General features: G+C 43.9%; 1 protein-coding gene across 1 annotated transcript in view; it reads right to left on the bottom strand.

Annotated features, from left to right (window-relative positions):
• Nucleotides 1-2,030: 2,030 nt before the first annotated feature.
• Nucleotides 2,031-25,719, bottom strand: part of LOC138510182 (kelch domain-containing protein 3-like) — a 1,131,537-nt gene continuing 1,107,848 nt past the window's right edge. Inside the window, exon 19 of the mRNA XM_069625668.1 lies at nucleotides 2,031-3,610. Within this exon, the coding sequence (XP_069481769.1) occupies nucleotides 3,506-3,610 (105 nt within the window). The 3' untranslated portion in view covers nucleotides 2,031-3,505. The remainder of the gene's footprint in view (nucleotides 3,611-25,719) is intronic.

The raw sequence follows: 25,719 nt of genomic DNA on the forward strand, positions 1-25,719 counted from the left end.
GGGTCGGCGACTTCATGCCTTATGCTTTGGAGTTGTCGAAGGTTGGTGTGGCTTTTCTTTATTATATTTGATCATTCCGTCTTAAATTGCGGTGCTTCGTTGTAGGGGCCTGGCGAGAGAGAGCCTCACATACGTCTCCCTGCCCCGGTGGCCATCTTGGAATCGCAATATTTTTTGTTTTGCTGTATATTTTTCATTTTGTTTTGTGTGGATGTGTGTTTTTGTGTGTGTGTGTTTGTGTTGGGGACTGCATATGTTTATGTGCGCCTGCAGAATATTTTTCATTTTATTAGATATTTTTCCATTTTTTTTTCCTTCTGACTTTACAGTGCATGCATGGTGGCCCAACTGCATGCTTGGTTTGGCAGATCATCTTGTGCTTTTTCAGAATATTTTTCATTTTGCTGTATATTTATGATTTGTTTTGTTCCACCGACTCTAATGTGCATGACTTAATAAATGTGTGTGTGTGTGTGTGTGTGTGTGTGTGTTTGGGTCTGTGTTTTTGGGGATGCGGTGCTGTTTTGCATTTTGCAGTACATAGTAATCAGCATGTCTGGGACTACTGGTAATATTTGTAGCCTTAAAAAGTGAATACTTTGGGTTTAGCTGATCCTTTTGTATATGTTTGTAGCATGCAGTACTTCACCCTAAGGCCTAAGCGTGTGGCAACACCTTTAACATTGTTGATATCATAGCTTAAAAGCTGCATTTTCAGCATCTATGGAAATCCCAAAGAAAGGTTTTTCTTTTCCAGAAATCATTTATGTATGAACGCATTGATGAAACTTCGGCATGAGTGTTTTGGATTTGAACATACCAGATGCTTGCCGAATTCGCCAAATTTGGTTAACTTTAGTGGACAAGAGCAAACGTTACAGAGAAAAACAATTAATGTATACATACTGTGATAAATCTGTTGATGTCATCACTACTTTCCCAGTGGTGGCCTCTCCTCATGTGGTCAGGAGACGGCAGCCGCTACCTGATCCTGACCCTGGGGTGGCTGTGCGACAGAGGATCACATGAGGGAAGGTAACTCTTGGGTAAGGGAACAGATACCATCAGATGAGACATGGTATTCTCCTTTTCCTTTTAGGCATGTCCCCTTCATTCCTCATGCCTTGGTGGCCTATTGTGATTACCCCCTTCAACAACCCCAAGGATTTGCTGATGGCATCTTTCAAAATCATGTAATCAATAGAATGACAAAGACTGATACAGGAAAAAGGATCCTTCAACATCACGTAATCAATAGAATGACAAGAACTGATTTTGAAACCCTTGTAATAAGAATCATTAGAGTACGGAAGCCAACACTGCACTCTAGTCATTGGAAAGAAGCACCAGGCAAAGACAAGTGTGTAAAGTGGACTGCATTGTAAAGTGAATTTCATAAGAAAGTCCTGAGAGGAGAGTATACCAGGCAAAGCCAAGTATGTAAAGAGAAGTGCATATCAAAAAAGGAGAATCATAAGGAAGAGCCATACCCTTAGGATTTTTGAACAGCATTGAATGTGGAAAAGAACCTGGCAGGAGAGTATACCAGATGTCTTGCGTGTCTGGGACCCGCACTCAAGTTGTGTTCTTTTTGAAAGGAGAATCCCAAGGAAGATCCATGCCTTTAGGAATTGAGCAATACTGAATGTCATAAAAAGCCTGGGTAAGGGAGTGAATTGTGACACCAAGAGGTGGAAGTTATCCTTTTGGGCTACTCAGAAGTTGTTTCTTTGAACATTTGTTTTTCTGTGAAAAAAACTCGGAATGGGAGGCTTGCCGAAAATAACTTCAGCGCTCTATTCCCTGGAACTGTGAACATTATCTGCTTTGGTTGGAATTATACCTTTTTGTTGAACTTGAACAGTTTGTGCACCTTCCAGATCTTTGACATATCCTTCACCCCCTAAAGTTAGTCTCTAGAATGTGAGGGCTAGGATAGGATTTCGGACACAGGACATTTTTGCTTTGGACATCTTCACACCGTACAGACCCTTAGTATTGGTTGAGGTAGCGAAATAACTCCTAGAGTAGGGACAGTGAGGCTTCTCCCAACCCTTTTATTATTGAAATATACATGTATAGTAACCACCATGAGTCCTCTGTGTCTGTGTCTCATTCCTGGTTCTTCACAATACATAACTGCATACACATGTCGATACATTGATATGCTGCTTCACAATATGCATTTCAATAATTGGCAACTGGCATCAATGGTAAAGTGAGCTAGTTTTTGGGTTCAAGCAGGATGGGCTTTCTTCATATTTGGGTAACAGTTAATTTGAACAGAGTTTAATAACCTTAATGTTAGCATTTCCAATAGTTGTAGACTTTTCTTTTTATGGATAGCCCCCTTAATGCCCTGTAAATAAAATGTCTTTAGCTACTGTATACATACTTTACTGCTAGATACATTTTGTTCAAACTCCCAAACCCCAAAGAACAAAACAAAAACTGTCAAAAATATAGTAACATTTTTACAATGTCTAAAAAAATCGATTTGGTTATGTATTAACAATTGTGTGGACACATACATTTGTAAATATTTTGAATACAGTTTATGTCAGTTGTCTGCCATGCAGTCACATAGAAAGAAGCGTGCCTAGCTGATGGACATTGAAAATACATTTTTGTGTCCTTTCAATACGCAGGCGTGTGCAATTTGGGGTGAGGGGGGATTTTGGGAACGGTAAAGGTTTGGGTGTGGATGGTATGATGAAGTTAAACAAAACTTGTTAAGTTGGGGGTGTGGGAAATTTGGCAGAAGGGAGTGTGGGTTGATGGTAGGTTCCCCCCTGTTTAGAAGGATACTGACACTTTGTTAGTATTTATTTTTGTTAACTTTAATTTCATGAAGTCATGTTTATCATATACATGAACATTGTATTCCATCAAAATGTCTTTATCTGGTTCCATTTTTGCTAGAGATAAATTCATCAGACACATAGGGGGTCATTACGAGTTTGGAAGCAGCCATAGCGCTTTGAGCGCCATGGCTGCCTCCAAACCCGGGTCCGGGTCTGGTCTGGCTGAATGGGGACTTACCGGGTCATTCCGACCTTGGAGTACCTGGTAAATCCCCATTCAGTATACCATTACCCATTCCCATTTGTGCCCCTATATGGCTCAATGGGAATGGGGAAGGTGCTAATAACGGGGCCCGCAGAGAATGGCTGGTCAGACCAAGGGATCTCGGAATAGGGCGGTAAGGGTTTACCGGCACCGGCACCATTACCGGTGACCGTTAACCCTTACCTCCCAACTCAGAATGAGGCCCATAGATTCATCATTACATCACAACAAACAATTTTGGTTCTCAGTTTACAAAAAAACATTGATGCTAAAGTTTATAACCAGAATGTAAAACAGCATAAAATAATTCCATGATTTCCAAATATTCCCAGTATATGAAGCAATACAATTCTTCAGCCATAGGATTTGGGTATGTTGAGACTTCATCTTCGTGATCCTGGATTGAGTCTCACTTACTAGTCTAGACCTTTTATGTTCACATCCCCTTAAACTGCTGCATAATTAAAAGCAATTGCTGATTACGCTTTTCAATGCCTTGCTGTTCCTCTCGCAGCTTCTCCTGGTCATGGAGAATTTCCTCCTATGAAAAAAAAAGAAAGTGGATGAAATACATCAAATCATTAGCATTTTTATACCTTTGGAAGCTGGATTAGAGCGGCTCCACCATAATTAATCCAAAATTGAATCTCAAGTTCAGGTATACAATTAAGTGAAAGCCGTTTTGTGTGGATGAAACTGCAGCCCAATGAAGTGAGTTGGGTGTAATAAGGAGGAAGGAGGTGCATGACAGAAGGAGAAAAGTGTGTAGAGCAGGGTTGTCCAACTCCAGGACTCGAGGGCCGCAAACCTATCAGGTTTACAGGATATCCCTCATTAATGTTCATGAGATAAATGTGCATAAATGTTGGATCATGACATGCAAATTTATCTCATGAATATAAATGAGGGGTATCCTGAAAATATGACCTGTTTCTGGCCCTCGAGGCTTGGAGTTGGACAACCCTAGTGTAGAGTGTGGTTCTGCATCCAGAGGAAAGTTAGACCAGTATCGGATAAAAGCAAACCACTGACACAGCTACCAGTGTAACAGGAGGAGTGAGGCAAGCAGCACTGTGAGAAACCGCAAGAAGGACTCTCTGAGCCCCATTCCTTTGCAGCTGTATAATACCTTTCTTTGCAGCAGTGTATAGAATGCATTTTGTGTGTCCCTTTTAGGACACAGTATGCATACCAAGAAGCCTACCTACCCTGCATAGCCCACAGCCTACTGTCACATATTTTTGAAATGACATGCTGAAAATCATTTAGAACATTTTGCACATCACATCTGAAAATCAAAATTTGTTTTCAGAAATGGATGGGTTTTTTAAACACGTTCCATTATGTTCCATTACTGCAATCCATTTTAATTTGACATCGCCTTCATTTGACACACCGATTCTTATCGAGTGTTGATATATTGTTAGTACACTGTGTCATTGAACAATCCCATTAACAGCATGCTTTGTCTTTTCACATATTTAAAATGTAATGCTTTCGTTGGACTATATAACAAACACATGTGTTACTCAATGTTTGCTTTTATATTCACATTTTAGGATTGTTTTATTTATATGCACGTTTGGCATTTTAGTTATTTATTTGCAGTTATTTCTTAACTTTATGATACAATCTGTAGGGAGAATGTATGATATATTTTAGTGGCTTGGTGTAGCTCCCAAATCAAATGAACTGTGATAAACTCTAGGAACAATGAAATGCCCTATCGTGACCCTGCACCTGGAATTCTATCATGGCCACTGAACAAGTTGCTCAAATGCATCTTGTTTGAATACAGTATGAACTTATGTAACCTTAAAATGGCTGCTGCACAGTTTTGTCAGCTACTATCTTGAATAAACTCCAGTTCTTCAAGATGGCCACTAAACAAATTGCCATGCTGCCATCTTAGACTAAAGATTCTTAGTCAGAACAAGGCCTAGAATGTCTCAAATCAGAGACGCACCTGCAAGATTGTGTGATGAAATCTCGCAGGAGAATGCCTTTGGTGGCCATGTGGCAACCCTATAGATGGTAACATAAGAGATATATATTAAGGAGGAGGATCTAAGCAAATAGAGAGGTGACACCGCAGGCTGGGTAGATCTGGAAGTACCACTTTGAGCAGCAGAAGGTAGATGCTTTGATTGCCTGGTATGCGTTTTGTCTTTTTTCTTTTTTGGAACAGTGATTCTCAAGGCTGTTGTTTCACCGCTGAGCTGAGTTGTTGTAGAAGTTTGAGCAGAGAAAATTGTAAAACCTTGCTCCCTATTGTACCTTTTCTGGCACTGGCAGACTTCTTGAGTCAGCCATTATTTTTGATACAGGGCTTATTTTTTAAATGAAACTAATACAAGTTCAAATTAACTGTGTGCTGTTTTTGATGACTTCTCATATTGATGACTGGCTTCAGAAGTTGATAGAGAGTAGCAGTTGTTGTGATGCAATTCCTGTGTCCTCTAATTTGTAATGGGCGCTGTTTATAGCTTTACTTTATTTTTTCCAATGCTGATATGTTACATTTACATTATGCCAACTAAATGTGTGTGATTATCTTTTACGTTCATACGTTTTATGAGTTCTAGAGACGTTGTATTAGCACTATACATCCTTGGTGCTATTATGTAAACTGTGTAGTAAGAGTTTAAGATTGACAATGTACGAAAGGGTAAATTCTCCTAAATTCTAATGGTAGTGCCACAGTATTATTGTTGATTATAGTAAACCTTTCAGGTGCCCAAGAGCAGAGGTTTTGCTTGCTTGAGTATATAGTTCGTAATCTGCTCTTTCTGAAGTGCTGTCTAAGGTACAGGCACTACTCCCTGATGCTAAACCTGTCACAGCCAGCAGTTGGTCTTCTAAACTGCCTTTGGGGTGGAGGTTGGCTCTGGTAAGGATGGTATAATGAAAACATGTCAGATGTTGCCCAACGTGAGTCTTTAAGATAGAGCGTAGTGTTTACAAATACATCTATATTAAAAATCTCACTTTCTGATGACTAGAGGGAGGCCAACAAAAATGTGTTGGGCTACATCTTATAAAGATACATATACATGACTCTTAGCCAATTTCACTATGTTTGTGGGACAACAAGAGGGCTTGACAGAAAAAAAAACGTGTCACTTACATGAACACACTGGCTTATAAGATATGGGGCTGATTTGAAGTTCTTTGCATAAGGCATGACCTAGACCAAATATAATGTGATCCATGTAGGTTGTTATGGTGTCTCATTATACATTCGGTATGACTCTGGAGTTTGGAGCCCACGGGTTCTGGAACGCCACAAAGTGAGACCGTTGAGCTGTGGCTGAAGAGTGTACTGCTACCTGGTGCTCCCCGGGTCTTCTGTGTTAATAAACCTCCATACCCACGTCCCCTGGCCACCCTTGCTACCACAATTGGCAATGAGGGGCTGCCCAGAGAACCCACCAGCAGAATGGCGGTAGGAGGAAGACCCCCGTAGAGCTGCTCCCCACTAGTTGGGGTGCCTCTTCTGTGCCCAGCCGGTGTACCCCAGCAGAGCAGCGCGGGATGAGAGCGGCGCTGCTCCCCACCCCCTCAATTTGGTTCCCCACGTGAGCTTTACTTGGTAGGCGGACCGAGCGCAAGCTAGCAGGAGCATCCTCAAGTTAGGGGAAGGGACCTCTGAACGTCCCTCTACGCGGGAGTCATATTGCTTGCCAACCATCTCCAAGGCAACTAACACTTTGAAAGCACAGAGATTGTGTATCTCTCAGAGGGACAGAGCACGCATTGTTCAATCATTGGGGACAGTGATTGCAGTATGAGACTTTACAGAAAGGTACAGTACAGCCTGCAAATAGCCGTATGCCACACTGCTGAAGTGTTCAGTCCCAGAAATAGTACTAATGGCCATGAAAAATCACATACCAACACCATGCAAAGCATACCTTCCCCTGTGAATTCCTTGCCTCCCCTGGAGAACCCCCATGCCATGGGAGCAGTGGGTGGATTCATTCCAAGTATATTTACATGCCATATGTGGGAGCAAGTTCAGTGATGATTTAAAGGAAGCATCGCTATTGAACTGTGTAGATGCGGAGGCACTAAGGCTATTTCCCACTCTTCATGAAACTTTGTCTTCCGACGGGGCAGGAGACCCTGGCCCCTCGGGGGCGATGAGGAAATATGAAGAGCACAGGCAAAGTTAGAAAAATACTTCGGAAATAAGACTAATGTGGTGCTCGAAAGATTTTACTTCTTTTAAAGGAAACAAAACCAAAGGGAATCTGTAGAGAACTACATTGCTGCACTGAGAGGCCTCATTGCGTCCTGCAAGTTCACCTTTGTTGCTGATGAATATATCAGAGACCAGTTTTTCCTACATACCACAGATCTACAGATTCAACAAAGATTGTGGCAAGCGAAAGACCCTTGGAGCAGGCTATCGATCTAGCAAGGACAATTGAGCTAGGAAAGAAATGCCTGAAAGCTGTGCAACATGAGTCTAGTACTTGGGAAGTAAAGAAGATAGAGGAGGTCGACAGTGACAGAGATGATGTGGCCGTTGCACTAGTGAGGAGAACTTCCATTCATGAGACAAGGTGCATGATGAATCCTGACAACAAGCCAGAGGGCACACATGGTGCGGGTACACAGCCTCAATCAGCGTGTTACAGGCGCAGACGTACCAGGCATTACAACAATGAAAGAGAATGCCCTGCTGTGAATGCAGAATGCTACAAATATGGTGTCATCAGACATTATAGGAGAGTGTGCAGAAATGCTAATGCCAAAGGGAGACGCACTATAAAGGCCTTAGATGAAATTGGAGGACCCAGCACCGTCCTCACCATCACATACCCAGAGGGGGAAGGTCCAATAGGCATTCTATCGCTAAACGCATTTAGGAAAAAGGGACCTTGGAAGAATGTAGAAGTGGACAATAGACCACTGAAAGTGATGGTGGATACCGGTTCACCCTACACCATGGTAGATGTCCTCACGTACCAAAAAGAATTAGTTAAATCCTTGTGCGAGTTGAAACCATCCCACGTAAGAGCCAGAGGATACAGTCGGTGTCCCATTGACTTATTAGATTTCAAGTGGGTCCATCTCAAGTTTGGAGACAGAGACACGTTTTGTAAGCTGTATGTTGCCCAGAAGGGATCATCTGTCATGGGTTGGGATGAGCGGGCTGCTTTGCAACTCAAAATACACCCAGGAGAAGACAAACCAGTTCTATGTGTCACAGGTCAAGAATTCTCTTCCAAAAAGGGTTGGTGGTGCGTTTCCCCAAGGTGTTTAACAACGACATTGGGAAGCATAGGGGATTCAGACACCAGATTGTGCTAAAAAGGGGAGCAAAAACAATAGTACATAAGGTGAGAAACATCACCATTGGCACCAAGACGGCACTAGAGGTAGAACTCACAAAATTGTGCAAACAGGATATTATAAAACCGATTTGCATGTGTGTCGATCTCAGGGACATCAACGCCAATATTTGGGTAGATCGACACCCTCTTCCGAATATCACTGAGTTATTAACTACAATGAGACCACCAAAATTCTTTACAACATTATATTTGTCATCAGCGTATCATCAGATGGTTTTATACGATGACTCGAAACACTTAACATCCTTCGTCACGCCCCTGGGAGTGTTTAGATATAAACGCATGCCTTTCAGGTTGCATCAGCTGCGGCAGTCTTCCAGAGACTGATGCAACAACTGTTTGGTGGCATGGAGGGAGTTTATTATTTCCAGGATGACATCTTGATAGTGTTGCACACAGAGGAAGAGCATAATGCAAAACTCCTAGGGGTGTTACAAGTGATCAAGGACAAGGGGCTCACCTTAAAATTATTTAAGTGTAAAATCAAAGTGAAAGAGGTGACTTACCCCAGCCATATGATCAACAGTGAAGGGATCAGACCACAGAGAGACTTGTAGAAACAATAACAAACATGCCTAATCCTACGAACAATTATCAATTTAGGTCCTTTCTGGGACTAGCAGAGTATTACTCCAAATTCGTCTCCAATTTCTCAGATAAAACCAAAAATATGGGAGAATTTAGGAAGAAATGTGCCAGATTTGAATGGAGAGATTCCTGCCAGAAGGAATGGGAAGACATAAGAATGGACGTCAGTAAGGCACCGACTCTCACAATGTTCAGTATCACAGCCACACGCATAATCACTGTGGATGCCAGCAATGCAGGCTTGGGAGGTGTTCTGGAACAGATACAGGAAGGGAGGGAAGTGACTATTTGCTTCGCCTCTCGATTGTTGATAAAAGCAGAACTGAATTATTCCACCAAAGAGAAGGAGGCTTTGGGTGTGAAATGGGCTTTGGAAAATTTCAGAACTCTCATCTGGGGTCTACTGATGATAATTAAAATTGATCACAAACCCCTCATTCACATTATGAGCTCCAAAAGGTGGATGCTGGAGATTATGCAGTACAACGCCAGAGGATGGAAAACTCCTGGGAAGCAAAATGTTTCTGACTGTTTCTCCAGGCTACAATGGACAAAGAATATGGATGAGAGAGCGTCAGACGAAGTGAAAGAGAAGATCATTGTGCACATTTTACCTTAAATACTGAAAGAAGAATAGGTCAGAGAATCAGTGGGGGATCCTGAACAGTGCCTACTTAGGAGAGCTATTTGCAAAGGGTGGAAAACCGTGGAAAACTCTCTTCCTGAGTTTGACCAAGTTCGTAATGAGATATCTGAGAATGCAGAAAGGGCTTTGAGAGGGGACCGAATAATTCCCCCAAAATCCTTGAGAAACAGAATTCTTGATTTGGACCATGAGGGTCATTTAGTAAGAGATTTTACAAAGAGACGGCCGAGGAAAACCTACTGGTGGCCTGGGATGTTGAGAGAGGCTGAGGATTTGGTAAAGATGTGTCAAGCTTGTGCTGTAAATGACAAGTCCATAAAAGTAAATGTAGCAGCTCTTCTACCTGTGCAAGTTCCTGAGTCAGTGTGGAAAAAACTAGCAATGGACATAACTGGTCCCTTCAAAGATTTAGAGAGCCACAAGCTGTACATAGTGGTTCTCATGGACTACACATCAAAATGGGTAGAATGGTGCGTGATGGAAGGAAATGTGACTGCTACAAAGATTGTGCCCTTTTTGGAGAGTGTGTTCAGTAGAGAAGGTGACCCAAACGAAATAGTAACAGATAATAGTGCACAATTTATCTTCGATATCAGGCAGAGGTTTCTGAAAGACCGTGGAATAGAACATATATGCATGTCATTATACCATCCCATGCCAAACAGCCTTGTTGAACGCATGAATGGCTTTGTGTAGGGGATGATTCAGTTGTCAGTGGTAAATTCATATTCTGGAGGGATACTCTCAAAGAGTCATTGGATGCTTACAGAATCACTCCACATTCCACAACGGAAATGGAGGCCTTTCTTATGATGAGGGGCAGTGTGCCTTGTATCCAAATGAGCCCCTCCTGGCTATCAGGAAAAAATGTCAAGCAATTAAACATGGATGAGATCCTATAGAGCAGTGGTCTTCAAACTTTTTTGGCCTGGGCCCCCTCTGAGCAAAGTTTGGGCAGGCCGGGCCCCCCCAAAAGTTCCAGATGGACAGTATGTAGAAATCGCTATGAACTTTTGCATGCCATCACCGCAACCTACTCCCAGTATAGACCCTGGGCTCTCCCCACCCTACTCCCACCACTATCCCTGTGCGGCCGCCCATCCTGCTCCCACCACAGTCCCATAACACAAGCATACAAACATCCATACACATTTAAATAAAAAATAAATTGCCATAAACGTACCTTGCATGGTTGCTAAAATGCTGCGCTCCAGGTTGCTCTGTCCGTATATGCGAAGAGGCATAGGAGCACCCCCTCACACATACATACATGCAGTGTCCCAGCCAGCATTTCCAATGAACTATGCAAGGCTGGCGAAGCAAAACACCCCCAGCGTTGCATGGCTCAGTGATCATGTGCGGCTGGGGAAATGAACTGTCAAAGGCAAACAGTTTCCCTTTGACAGTTCAGCCAGCCCAGCAGCACTCCCTGAGTTGGAAAAAGCAGCTGAGAGAGTGCTCAGTGTTTCACCGGGCTGGCTCCTCGGCTCCTCCATAATGGATGAGGTGGCCAGTGGGTGGACGCCCCCTCACCCAATATGGATGAACCGACAGGCTTGGACTGGCCTATAGGGCAATAGGGCGATGACCGTACCAAAAATGCAAAATGCTAGTGTAGGCCAGTAAAAATGGGCCCCTTTTTTGGCCAATGTGGGCCTGTTTGAGGAGTTACTTCACTATGCAGCTAGTAGTTTTCACCATTGTTGCAGAATAAATATTCTTTAAATATCACCATTTGTTTACATTTGAACAAAAAACAACCCCTTGGGTACTATTGAAACAGTCTGTGACTAAACACTGAATATCCATTTGCAACTGCTGGCCATTTTTTCATTGGTGCCAAAGACCGTTTATGGCCCAGACTGACCATGTGAGCTGCCCCATCCCATTTCCTCAAATCTAAAAAAAACACTTTTTTTTTTACATTTCATGCTGGGCTCCTGCCCCCCCCCCCCCCCGGGATGCAGCCACGCCCCCCCGGGGGGGCGCGCCCCACAGTTTGAAGACCTCTGCTTTAGAGTGTGAAGGAAAAACAGAGGAAATAAAAAGAATATTATGATTGTGTCAAAGCCACCCGAGGTTAAGGATAAGAGGGTCAAGAACCCTGAGCCTGATAAGAAAAATTAATCCTACGCTTGGTAGCGGAGCACACCAAGCTGTAGGATACAGGAACTGTGAAGTCAAGCAACAGTTTCTTGTGAGGTATCCAGCAGCTTAAGAGAAGAATAAGACTAAGAGAAAGGAACACAATCCTAGCCTCTGGAGTCGCATATTTTGGAACATTATTTTGCATCACTTTATTACCAGTGAGACTGCAAACTCTTCTGTTATTTGAAAGCACAACAAACACTATATACTTTAAGAAAAGACCAGCCTTGCACAGTTATCTTATTTTATTAGTATTAGGCACAAAAGTAGGTATTTGGACATGGCAGAGACATACTTTTAGTTTCTGACTTCCTGACAACTTAATTAGTTTCCTTTGAGGCAGGGAAACTCCTTTTAGCTTTAGGGATAGAGAGGCATTTTCCCAACTCTCTTATTATTAATAAAAGTATATATTCAAAAACATGCCACCATTATGTCAGAGCTTTACTTCTGCGCCCTTGCAATAAATTATGCCAGCGCATTTGATTGTGTATCCAGGCCACTCTTAAAGGAAAAACGTGTCTGTTTGGGTATTGACCTAGCCCTATTATTCTTCATTGAGTCTTTGTATTCCAACACATCAGTTGTGGTATGGGTCGACAAGGATGAACATATTATGCAACCTATAATCACGAATTGAGGATTAAAGCAGGATTAGTTCTTGCACCCTTGCTTTTCAACCTGTATGTTGCAGATATGGCCATTGCTATACAATCCTGCCACAATTTTCCACCTCACATTGGGGATGAAAGTGTTTCTTGGATGGCATATGCGGGTGATACTATTTTACTAGATCAGACACCAATCGGCCTCCAACGTTCTTTGGAAGCCCTCGCCAGCTATGCCTCCAAGAACAGTATGCAAATACATTGAAAAAAACAAAGATAACGATTTTTGGTAAGCAGACAAAGAATCTAAAGTGCTTCAATTGGAAGCTAAATAGCGAATCCCTCGAAGTGGTGAATACATATATGTACTTGGGAACCCCTATCAAATATTGTCCCACTTTAACATTCTATGAAACCTTTATTTCTCACAAAGTTTATAAGTTTATACATTCTTCATAATAGGAGCTTGTAAGGAGTTTCATCACTAGGAAAGAGGGACACAATGGGCCTCATTCCGACCCTGGCGTTAACCAAGGCGCTATTAGCGCCTTGGTTGACGCCGTTATCTCTCCGACTCCGCCATGTTGAATGGCGGAATTACCGCCCCATTCCAAGGTTGGCGGGGTCGGTAATTCCCCATTCACCATGGGCCCTTCCCCATTCCCATTTTTGCCCCATAGGGCTCAATGGGAATGGGGAAGGTGCTAATTACGGCACCGTAAATTACGGTGCCGTAATTAGCTCCAAGGTCCCTTTGCAGGTTGGTTTTTTAACGCCTGCAAAAAGCAGGTGTTAAGTTCCAACCCGCAAAGGGAACTCGGAATAGGGCGGTAAGGGTTTAACGGCACCGGTCTCGTTACCGGTGACCGTTAACCCTTACCACCCGACTCGGAATGAGGCCCAATGTAGCCAGCTACTTGTAAACCTACAAGAGTAGTGTTATCCTTGCCACTTAATATATATATGGGTCAGAACTGCTACCTTCCCGCCTAGTTAACTGGTTATTCTGGATGGAGGGCAAACTATTAAGATCAATCTTGGGTGTCTATAGGGCTGTACCTGTTGAAGCACTGAGGTGCGAGCTTGGGATGACATCACTTGCTGCCCAGTGGATAATTTACCTCTGCAAATATTTTGCTAAGCTAGGCGGAGCTCAGAACGAGACAAATACTTTACTAAGTGTACTGGTCAAGTGTGTTGAAAGTACTTGCCTGAATTTACTTTGCTGTGATTTGAATATTGAGTAACTACACATCTTAACACCATGACCTGGCGATTTATTGACAAGGAAATGCTTCTCTGTTCACGCAGTCGCTTAAGGCTAGCACTAAGGTGTGGGACCGTGCAATGAATATTACCAAATTAAGCCTGAGGAGAGGTTATACAGAATATGTCACCCAAGGCTTTTGTCCAGACACGCCATTTACATACCTGGTAAAATGTTGTACCCTGCCTTTGAGGTGCTTTATCTTGTATCTACGCTTAGGCATTATACCTACTTTTGAGTACTTAAGTGCCTGACAAGGCATGGATCGGGATGCGAGACTGTGTCACCTATGTGGTCAGAGGATTGAACTTATTCGACATATTTTACTAGAATGTCCTACTTTACAGGAACAATACCGGAAGGGATATGGAAAATTGGTCTCTTACCCTGATAGGTTATTATCTGACCAATTTTGGAGTTTGATATACTGTGCCAAGGCTCTGGTAATCACTGTGGCTGCCTACCATGTATGGAAGAGAGCACTTTTAAAATTAAATTTGTAGTGAACAGCATTTGATGGGGGCTGGTAGTATTTTAGACCTGTTTTACATATGTAAACAGAGAGGTTGGTTTATTGTAATATTTAACTGAACCCGTCATAGTAATTATATTATTTTATTATTGTATTGTAGTATTTTGTGAATGTATTGAATCTGTTGAGATTATACTATGTTGTTTATTATTTTTCTTCTGGTAATGTGGAATTTATGTTTTCTTATTGTATATTGTAGATAGTGGAAAGGGCTTCTTAGAAAAACCAGAAGCACTTAACACTTCATAAAAATAAATGTTAGCTGCTCTTTGATCTGCACGAGCAACCCATCTAGTTATAGCAAGAGATGGGGGGGGGATCTCCCATTCCAAACCCTTAAAGCTTTGTTAGGCACTGAATGATCTCTTCCTCCTACCTCTGCCAACTAGTGTCTGAGCTTTTGGGGTTTTATAAATCTTTCGCCCCTCCTTCCAGTCTCCCTCTGGTGAAATAGGACTAAGGTGTGGCAGATGGGATGGGGATTGGCTGCCATCCTCCTCTACTGGGAATAGCTTACATTCCTGATGTGGGGCCTGGGACTAGCCCGTTCCTCCCCATGGGTGGTCCTCCCTCTGCCTGATAAACCCTAGGCCTGCCTTCCAGCCTTTCTCTGGGTAAACTAAATTCAGGTGTGCTGCTTTTGTATAGGGAGCCATAGTTCTCAGGTCTGGATCGCAGCTTCAGAACTATGTCTGCCATATAGGGGTTTCCAACGCATACTTTCTCTTTATGCTTCTGACATAGGAAGTGGCTAATTGACTCTGAGATGTATCGGCCTAGACCAAGTCCCCCTATTTCTCTGTAAATTCAGGAGCAGTTTCTGCACCTGTGCTATGAGAGCCGAGAGTTTAGGCACTGCAGCCTCATTGAGAATTGCGATGAGGTGGAGTAAGGACTCTTACTAGGAGGTGCCATGATTGGGGCTGTAGACTTTTATTCATACAAAAAGACACACTTATCTTTCCCTAGGTCTAGAGTGGTTTCCCTGCCTCAACCTAGGGAAAACTACATCAGGATGTCAGTGAAAAGTAAAACATATACCGTCCTCTGTCTCAAATCCACTACTCTGTCCCTGCCACAAAACAGCATAAACAATGTTTAGTCAAATGCTTCAAGCACCACCAGGAGAATGGTTCCCTTCTTCTGGTGAAGTGATCCACTTTTGTGTAGTTTCCACAGCTGTCCCTTGCCTCTTGCCTTAGGGCCTTATTTACCAAAGTCTGAAGACCAGGAGAATGACTCCCCTCTCCCGGTCAACATGGAAAAGTTCTTCAAACTGACATTTGGTGATTCCTTCTATAAAACTCACAACATCTTTTCAGTTCTTGCCACAAACCTTTGAATTTCCTCTTGAGGCAATCCATCTTCCACCAGTTCTCTGTGAGTTTCACCACTGTAACATCGGAGATTATTCCTGAGTCTTTCTTCACTCTTGGAGCCTTCTATGGCTCCCCTGTGACAAAGGAGTTTACTTGTAATGCACTCTTGCTTGTTCTCACTTTCTTTGTCACCACAGTGAGGAAGATTACTCCTGAGACACTCTTGCTTGTTATGACTTTCTTTGTTACCACAGTTATGAAGGAGATTACTCCGAAGATATTCTTGTTGTTACGACTTTCCTTGTCACCACTATGATGAAGGAGATTACTCCTGAGACACTTTTGCTTGATAAGAATGTGTTTGTCACTACTCTGTCAAAGGAAATTACTTCTGAAATACTCTTGCTTGCTATGACTTTCTTTGTCACCAATGTGACTCTTAATGCACTCTTGCTTGACACTGCTTGGGACCTACACCGGACACCACGCTGTCTTCCCGAAATTCCTGTTACATGCTTCTGCTTGGGGATACGATTCTTGTTCTTCCTGGGGCTAGGGGCACTTAGTTTGGTGGTTCTTGCATTCTCTGCATCTCTGCAGCAGATTTGGGCTGGCGGTCTCTGTGTTTTTTCTGTACCAAACAATCCACCTTTCTGCAGTCACACTCCCACCATGACTATTCCATTTTTGGTTTGAGTCAGCTCCCTGCTGGCTCACCGGATCCTTCAGTGACGTCTTGCCTTCCTTTTCTTCCCTTCAGAGGGACAGTTTTGGCGTGCCTCCAAGACTCCCAGTTTGAATCTCCTGGACTTGGCTGGCGTTCTGCTGCTTTCTGGGTTCTTTCTCCCTTTGTCCATCATTGCTTTCCACTTTATGTAGTTGACTCCGCCCTTGCGTAACGCCAACTCTAGGTTTCAATGCTTCAGTGGCAATCTTCATGCCTCTCAAAGGCCACTTCGTCACAGTATTTAGTGAAGTCTGCATATTGTTAATCCCCATGTGTCTTCTACACTTCCTCGTCCCAGTATTCTCAACACTTGTGGCAGTCGTGGCTCTAGCATAATACTTGGTATTCCTGTCAATTGGGGAGGAGGGAGGAGACAACCAGGGTAAGGTTTTTTGGGATAGGGTGTCAGGCAGGCTTTTCTCCAGGTGTACATCCTTGTCCCCAGGAGGGGAATGCCTCCCTATGAGGTCCTCCTGCATATTAACACACCTAGGAAAACTATTGGGTAGTGACCTCACCTCCCTAGCATCATAGGGAAGGGCTCCCCTCTGGGGAAAAGCGATGGACCCTAGTGAATCATCACAGAATGCTGTTCCATAATTCTCATGAAGGGGCTGGAATACACTCCTTCTTTGCATGCATGACATGGTGGGGGTAGTCCTGGTATTCTGCTGATGCCACCCCTGGTGCCAACATCCCATTGTTTTTGGTGCCACCTGGCCACTTTGGCGACCCTACTCTCCACCTACACAGTCGGGCAGGACCCTTCCTCTGGAATCACCTTCACACCTAAACATTCCTAACCTCGTGAGCAGGCAGGGATGCCGTTGCTAGGTGACAATTACCATGCGATGTAAAGATAGCATACTACAAAACCCCACACATGTGCAGGTTTGGTGGAGAGTGATGAGAGAGAGGAGTGCTGAGAGGAGAGTAGGATGAGAGAGTTGAAGGTTGGATCGAGAGTCTTAAGGAGGTTAGAGGAAGTAACAGTGTCATCTGCAAGTGACCGTTGGATTTGGAGTTTGGAGGAGGATCGAGAAAAATGTGCTACCATCTGCAAAGAGAGAGAGAGAAAGAGAGAGGGAGGGAGAAGGGGGGTTGGAGAAGAGGAATCAGATCATCAAGAGCAAAGCAGACCAGGAGGAGAAAGGAGAATAAAGCCCTTAACATCGTGGTAAAGATAGAAAAGGAAAATGGAGAGATAAAGCTACTGTCCCTGAGGAGACGGGAGTAGAACAGGTACCACTACTAGTTAGAAAGAGCAGGGTGGTTCGTCCAGACCAGCCCAGTCCATCCAATGCAGAATCTAGAGGTGGAAGGAGGAGGTGTAAGATGGCACAATCTCAGCGGGAGTTACGGAGAGTACAACAGACGTGGTCAGCAGGGAGGTGACCCAAGGTCCAGGACCCTAGAGCAGGAGAAGTGGTCATCACATGGAAGTTAGCTTGGGCCAAACCCCGAGAACCTGGGGGAGTCGGTGCTGGGAAGACTCAGCCAGTACCTTTACGTGCTGCGGAAGAGCTTTAGGCTTTTCACAGCCCAGAATGTCAGAGCGTACTCAACCAACAAGAGTTTGGGAACCTCAAAAACACTTAAACTATAGACAAAGACAAGGGGTCATTAATTGGACAATCTAATAGAGGTGGGTGGCCCACCCCCCTTGCTTGAATTCTGTAAGAGACTCTTTCTTTTCATTATGATCTAGGACTGGAGAAGTGTCTTGTTATTCCTTTGTTGTCGTCTAAATAAAACTCTTGTTCTGTTAAACCATACCCTTGTGTCGGCCTCTTTCTGCCTCACACCTGGCTACCCTGTCATGACTTGCCAATGGCTTTTTTCATAGTCTTAAACCCACTGAGGTATACATACACTATGTTCACATTTAAAGGGGTGCATTGCCCTTTTACTCGGCTCCTTCAACCAAAAACACAGTTGAAGAACACTTTTAAGTAAAATCCAGTCTAGTGTAATGCATTACATATTGCTGTCAGTATGTGGATGACATATAGGGCCTCAACACGACCCCTGCGGAATGGGTTAACGGGTTCCGCTAATGGATGCGGACCTGTTAACACCATTCCGCACGATTACGAGGTCCCCTCGCGGGACACGGTAAGGACGCCTGGCAAAGCCAGGCATCGTTACCGGGTCCAGCGAGGGGACCAGGGAGCTAACAACGGGCCGGTTGTAATGGGCCCATTGTTAGCTCCCTCTCCCATTCCCATTGAGCCCTTTGGGGGCTCAAATGGGAATGGGGAAAGTCCGGGCCCGGGTTCCCTTAGGGAGGAATTACCGGGCGCTCCGAACTCGGAATGGCCCGGTAATTCCCCATTCAGGGAACCCAGTAAAGGAGCCCGGTTTGGCGGAAGCCATGGAGCTAATAGCTCGTCCTTACCGTGTCCCGCGAGGGGACCTCGTAATCGTGCGGAATGGTGTTAACAGGTCCGCATCCATTAGCGGAACCCGTTAACCCATTCCGCAGGGGTCGTGTTGAGGCCCTATATGTCATAGCTCCATGGCTACCACCAAACTCGTAATGAGGACCATAATGTCAAGATGATGATTTGAGTCCAAACGTAGAGAAAGAAGGCCTGACTGTTAGAACATTAACTCAAAGGGGCACCTTTTTAATGTTAAAAAGACAAAAATCAATCGAAGAAGTCACATTCTTCATATGAGGGGATGAGTTGCTCCTCACAATTTCTTAAAAAGAGTGCACACTTGAGAGAGGCTGAGGATTTGGTAAAGATGTGTCAAGCTTGTGCTGTAAAGGACAAGTCCATAAAAGTAAATGTAGCAGCTCTTCTACCTGTGCAAGTTCCTGAGTCAGTGTGGAAAAAACTAGCAATGGACATAACTGGTCCCTTCAAAGATTTAGAGAGCCACAAGCTGTACATAGTGGTTCTCATGGACTACACATCAAAATGGGTAGAATGGTGCGTGATGGAAGGAAATGTGACTGCTACAAAGATTGTGCCCTTTTTGGAGAGTGTGTTCAGTAGAGAAGGTGACCCAAAAGAAATAGTAACAGATAATGGTGCACGATTTATCTTCGATATCAGGCAGAGGTTTCTGAAAGACCGTGGAATAGAACATATATGCATGTCATTATACCATCCCATGGCAAACAGCCTTGTTGAACGCATGAATGGCTTTGTGTAGGGCAGGATTCAGTTGTCAGTGGCAAATTCATATTCTGGAGGGATACTCTCAAAGAGTCATTGGATGCTTACAGAATCACTCCACATTCCACAACGGAAATGGGGGCCTTTCTTATGATGAGGGGCAGCGTGCCTTGTATCCAATTGAGTCCCTCCTGGCTATCAGGAAAAAATGTCAAGCAATTAAACATGGATGAGGTCCTTTAGAGCAGTGGTCTTCAATTTTTTTTGGCCTGGGCCCCCCCTGAGCAAAGTTTGGGCAGGCCGGGCCCCCCCAAAAGTGCCAGATGGACAGTATGTAGAAATCGCTATGAACTTTTGCATGCCATCACCGCAACCTACTCCCAGTATAGACCCTGGGCTCTCCCCACCCTACTCCCACCACTATCCCTGTGCGGCCGCCCATCCTGCTCCCACCACAGTCCCATAACACAAGCATACACACATCCATACACATTTAAATAAAAAATAAATCGCCATAAACGTACCTTGCATGGTTGCCAAATTGCCGCGCTCCAGGTTGCTCTGCCCGTATATGCGAGGAGGCGCAGGAGCACCCCCTCTCACATACATACATGCAGTGTCCCAGCCAGCATTTCCAATGAGCTATGCAAGGCTGGCGAAGCAAAACACCCCCAGCGTTGCATGGCTCAGTGATCATGTGCGGCTGGGGAAATGAACTGTCAAAGGCAAACAGTTTCCCTTTGACAGTTCAGCCAGCCCAGCAGCACTCCCTGAGTTGGAAAAAGCAGCTGAGAGAGTGCTCAGTGTTTCACCGGGCTGGCTCCTCGGCTCCTCCATAATGGATGAGGTGGCCAGTGGGTGGACGCCCCCTCACCCAATATGGATGAACCGACAGGCTTGGACTGGCCTATAGGGCAATAGGGCGATGACCGTACCAAAAATGCAAAATGCTAGTGTAGGCCAGTAAAAATGGGCCCCTTTTTTTGGCCAATGTGGGCCTGTTTGAGGAGTTACTTCACTATGCAGCTAGTAGTTTTGACCATTGTTGCTGAATAAATATTCTTCAAATATCACCATTTGTTTACATTTGAACAACAAACAACCCCTTGGGTACTATTCAAACAGTCTGTGACTAAACACTGAATATCCATTTGCAACTGCTGGCCATTTTTTCATTGGTGCCTAAGACCGTTTTATGGCCCAGTCTGACCATGTGAGCTGCCCCATCCCATTTCCTCAAATCTAAAAAAAACACTTTTTTTTTTACATTTCATGCTGGGCTCCTGCCCCCCCCCCCCCGGGATGCAGCCACGCCCCCCCGGGGGGGCGCGCCACACAGTTTGAAGACCTCTGCTTTAGAGTGTGAAGGAAAAACAGAGGAAATAAAAAGAATATTATGATTGTGTCAAAGCCACCCGAGGTTAAGGATAAGAGGGTCAAGAACCCTGAGCCTGATAAGAAAAATTAATCCTACGCTTGGTAGCGGAGCACACCAAGCTGTAGGATACAGGAACTGTGAAGTCAAGCAACAGTTTCTTGTGAGGTATCCAGCAGCTTAAGAGAAGAATAAGACTAAGAGAAAGGAACACAATCCTAGCCTCTGGAGTCGCATATTTTGGAACATTATTTTGCATCACTTTATTACCAGTGAGACTGCAAACTCTTCTGTTATTTGAAAGCACAACAAACACTATATACTTTAAGAAAAGACCAGCCTTGCACAGTTATCTTATTTTATTAGTATTAGGCACAAAAGTAGGTTTTTGGACATGGCAGAGACAGACTTTTAGTTTCTGACTTCCTGACAACTTAATTAGTTTCCTTTGAGGCAGGGAAACTCCTTTTAGCTTTAGGGATAGAGAGGCATTTTCCCAACTCTCTTATTATTAATAAAAGTATATATTCAAAAACATGCCACCATTATGTCAGAGCTTTACTTCTGCGCCCTTGCAATAAATGATGCCAGCGCATTTGATTGTGTATCCAGGCCACTCTTAAAGGAAAAACGTGTCTGTTTGGGCATTGACCTAGCCCTATTATTCTTCATTGAGTCTTTGTATTCTAACACATCAGTTGTGGTACGGGTCGACAAGGGTGAACATATTATGCAACCTATAATCACGAATTGAGGATTAAAGCAGGATTAGTTCTTGCACCCTTGCTTTTCAACCTGTATGTTGCAGATATGGCCATTGCTATACAATCCTGCCACAATTTTCCACCTCACATTGGGGATGAAAGTGTTTCTTGGATGGCATATGCGGGTGATACTATTTTACTAGATCAGACACCTATCGGCCTCCAACGTTCTTTGGAAGCCCTCGCCAGCTATGCCTCCAAGAACAGTATGCAAATACATTGAAAAAAACAAAGATAACGATTTTTGGCAAGCAGACAAAGAATCTAAAGTGCTTCAATTGGAAGCTAAATAGCGAATCCCTCGAAGTGGTGAATACATATATGTACTTGGGAACCCCTTTCAAATATTGACCCACTTTAACATTCTATGAAACCTTTATTTCTCACCAAGTTTATAAGTTTATACATTCTTCATAATAGGAGCTTGTAAGGAGTTTCATCACTAGGAAAGAGGGACACAATGTAGCCAGCTACTTGTAAACCTACAAGATTAGTGTTATCCTAGCCATTTCATATATATGGGTCAGAACTGCTACCTTCCCGTCTAGTTAACTGGTTATACTGGATGGAGGGCAAACTATTAAGATCAATCTTGGGTGTCTATAGGGCTGTACCTGTTGAAGCACTGAGGTGCGAGCTTGGGATGACATCACTTGCTGCCCAGTGGATAATTTACCTCTGCAAATATTTTGCTAAGCTAGACGGGGCTCAGAACGAGACAAATACTTTACTAAGTGTACTGGTCAAGTGTGTTGAAAGTACTTGCCTGAATTTACTTTGCTGTGATTTGAACATTGAGTAACTACACATCTTAACACCATGGGCTTCATAACAACCCAGGCGTTAAGGGGTTAACGGCACCGTAAAAGGTGTCGGCGCCGTTAAACCCTTAACGCCTGATTACGAGGTCCCTTGCGGGTTGCACTTTAATGCCTGCTTTTAGCAGGCGTTAAAAAACCAACCCGCAAAGGGACCTAGGAGCTAATTACGGCACCGTAATTTACGGTGCCGTAATTAGCGCCTTCCCCATTCCCATTGAGCCCTATGGGGCAAAAATGGGAATGGGGAAGGGCCATGGCGGCATGGGGAATTACCGCCCCGCCAACCTCGGAATGGGGTGGTAATTCCCCATTCCGCCATGGCAGAGTCGGTAAGTTACCGGCATGGACCATGTTGCTATTAGCACCATGGTCCAACGCCTGGGTCGTAATGAGGCCCCATGACCTGGCGATTTATTGACAAGAAAATGCTTCTCTGTTCACGCAGTCGCTTAAGGCTAGAACTAAGGTGTGGGACCGTGCTGTGAATATTACCAAATTAAGCCTGAGGAGAAGATATACAGAATATGTCACCCAAGGCTTTTGTCCAGACACACCATTTACATACCTGGTAAAATGTTGTACCCTGCATTTGAGGTGCTTTATCTTGTATCTACGCTTAGGCATTCTACCTACTTTTGAGTACTTAAGTGCGTGGTAAGGCATGGATCGGGATGCGAGACTGTGTCACCTATGTGGTCAGAGGATTGAACTTAGTTGACATATTTTACTAGAATGTCCTACTTTACAGGAACAATACCGGAAGGGATATGGAAAATTGGTCTCTTACCCTGATAGGTTATTATCTGACCAATTTTGGAGTTTGATATACTGTGCCAAGGCTCTAGTAATCACTGTGGCTGCCTACCATGTATGGAAGAGAGCACTTTTAATATTAAATTTGTAGTGAACAGCATTCGATGGGGGCTGGTAGTATTTTAGACCTGTTTTACATATGTAAACAGAGGGGTTGGTTTATTGTAATATTTAACTGAACCCGTCATAGTAATTATATTATTTTATTATTGTATTGTAGTATTTTGTGAATGTATTGAATCTGTTGAGATTATACTATGTTATTTATTATTTTTCGTCTGGTAATGTGGAAGTTATGTTTTCTTATTATATATTGTAGATAGTGGAAAGGGCTTCTTAGAAAAACCAGAAGCACTTAACACTTCATAAAAATAAATGTTAGCTGTTAGCTGCTCTGTGATCTGCACCAGCAACCCATCTAGTTATAGCAAGAGATGGGGGGGAGATCTCCCATTCCAAACCCTTAAAGCTTTGTTAGGCACTGAATGATCTCTTCCTCCTACCTCTGCCAACTAGTGTCTGAGCTTTTGGGGTTTTATAAATCTTTGGCCCCTCCTTCCAGTCTCCCTCTGGTGAAATAGGACTAAGGTGTGGCAGATGGGATGGGGATTGGCTGCCATCCTCCTCTACTCGAATAGCTTACATTCCTGATGTGGGGCTTGGGACTAGCCCGTTCCTCCCCATAGGTGGTCCTCCCTCTGCCTGATAAACCCTAGGGCTGCCTTCCAGCCTTTCTCTGGGTAAACTAAATTCAGGTGTGCTGCTTTTGTATAGGGAGCCATAGTTCTCAGGTCTGGATCGCAGCTTCAGAACTACGTCTGCCATATAGGGGTTTCCAACGCATACTTTCTCTTTATGTTTCTGACATAGGAAGTGGCTAATTGACTCTGAGATGTATCGGCCTAGACCAAGTCCCCCTATTTCTCTGTAAATTCAGGAGCAGTTTCTGCACCTGTGCTATGAGAGCAGAGAGTTTCGGCACTGCAGCCTCATTGAGAATTGCGATGAGGTGGAGTAAGGACTCTTACTAGGAGGTGCCATGATTGGGGCTATAGACTTTTATTCATACAAAAAGACAAACTTATCTTTCCCTAGGTCTAGAGTGGTTTTCCTGCCTCAATCTAGGGAAAACTACATCAGGATGTCAGTGAAAAGTAAAACATATACCGTCCTTTGTCTCAAATCCACTACTCTGTCCCTGCCACAAAACAGCATAAACAATGTTTAGTCAAATGCTTCAAGCACCACCAGGAGAATGGCTCCCTTCTTCTGGTGAAGTGATCCACTTTTGTGTAGTTTCCACAGCTGTCTCTTGCCTCTCGCCTTAGGGCCTTATTTACCAAAGGCTGAAGACCAGGAGAAGGGCTCCCTTCTCCCGGTCAACATGGAAAAGTTATTCAAACTGACATTTGGTGATTCCTTCTATAAAACTCACAACATCTTTTCAGTTCTTGCCACAAACCTTTGAATTTCCTCTTCAGGCAATCTATCTTCCACCAGTTCTCTGTGAGTTTCACCACTGTAACATCTGAGATTATTCCTGAGTCTTTCTTCACTCTTGGAGCCTTGGCTCCCCTGTGACAAAGGAGTTTACTTGTAATGCACTCTTGCTTATTGTCACTTTTTTTGTCACCACAGTGACGAAGATTACTCCTGAGACACTCTTGCTTGTTATGACTTTCTTTGTTACCACAGTTATGAAGGAGATTACACCCAAGATATTCTTGTTGTTACGACTTTCCTTGTCACCACTGTGATGAAGGAGATTACTCCTGAGACACTTTTGCTTGATAAGAATGTTTTTGTCACTACTCTGTCAAAGGAAATTACTTCTGAAATACTCTTGCTTGCTATGACTTTCTTTGTCACCAATGTGACTCCTAATGCACTCTTGCTTGATACTGCTTGGGACCTACGCCGGACACCACACGGTCTTCCCGAAATTCCTGTTACATGCTTCTGCTTGGGGCTACGATTCTGGTTCTTCCTGGGGCTAGGGGCACTTAGTTTGGTGGTTCTTTCATTCTCTGCATCTCTGCAGCAGATTTCGGCTGGCGGTCTCTGCGTTGTTTCTGCACCAAACAATCCACCTTTCTGCGGTCACACTCCCACCATGACTATTCCATTTTTGGTTTGAGTCAGCTCTCTGCTGGCTCACCGGATCCTTCAGTGACGTCTTGCCTTCCTTTTCTTCCCTTCTGAGGAACAGCTTTGGCATGCCTCCAAGACTCCCAGTTTGAATCTTCTGGACTTGGCTGGCGTTCTGCTGCTTTCCGGGTTCTCTCTCCCTTAGTCCATCATTGCTTTCCATTTTATATAGTTGAATCTGCCCTTGCGTAACGCCAACTCTAGGTTGCAATGCTTCAGTGGCAATCTTCATGCCTCTCGAAGGCCACTTTGTCACAGTATTTAGTGAAGTCTGCATATTGTTAATCCCCATGTGTCTTCTACTCTTCCTCGTCCCAGTATTCTCAACACTTGTGGCAGTCGTGGCTCTAGCATAATACTTGGTATTCCTGTCAATTGGGGAGGAGGGAGGAGACAACCAGGG

Source organism: Ambystoma mexicanum, chromosome 6p (assembly GCF_040938575.1).
Source record: "Ambystoma mexicanum isolate Mex_15411 chromosome 6p, UKY_AmexF1_1, whole genome shotgun sequence".
Lineage (NCBI taxonomy): Eukaryota > Metazoa > Chordata > Amphibia > Caudata > Ambystomatidae > Ambystoma > Ambystoma mexicanum.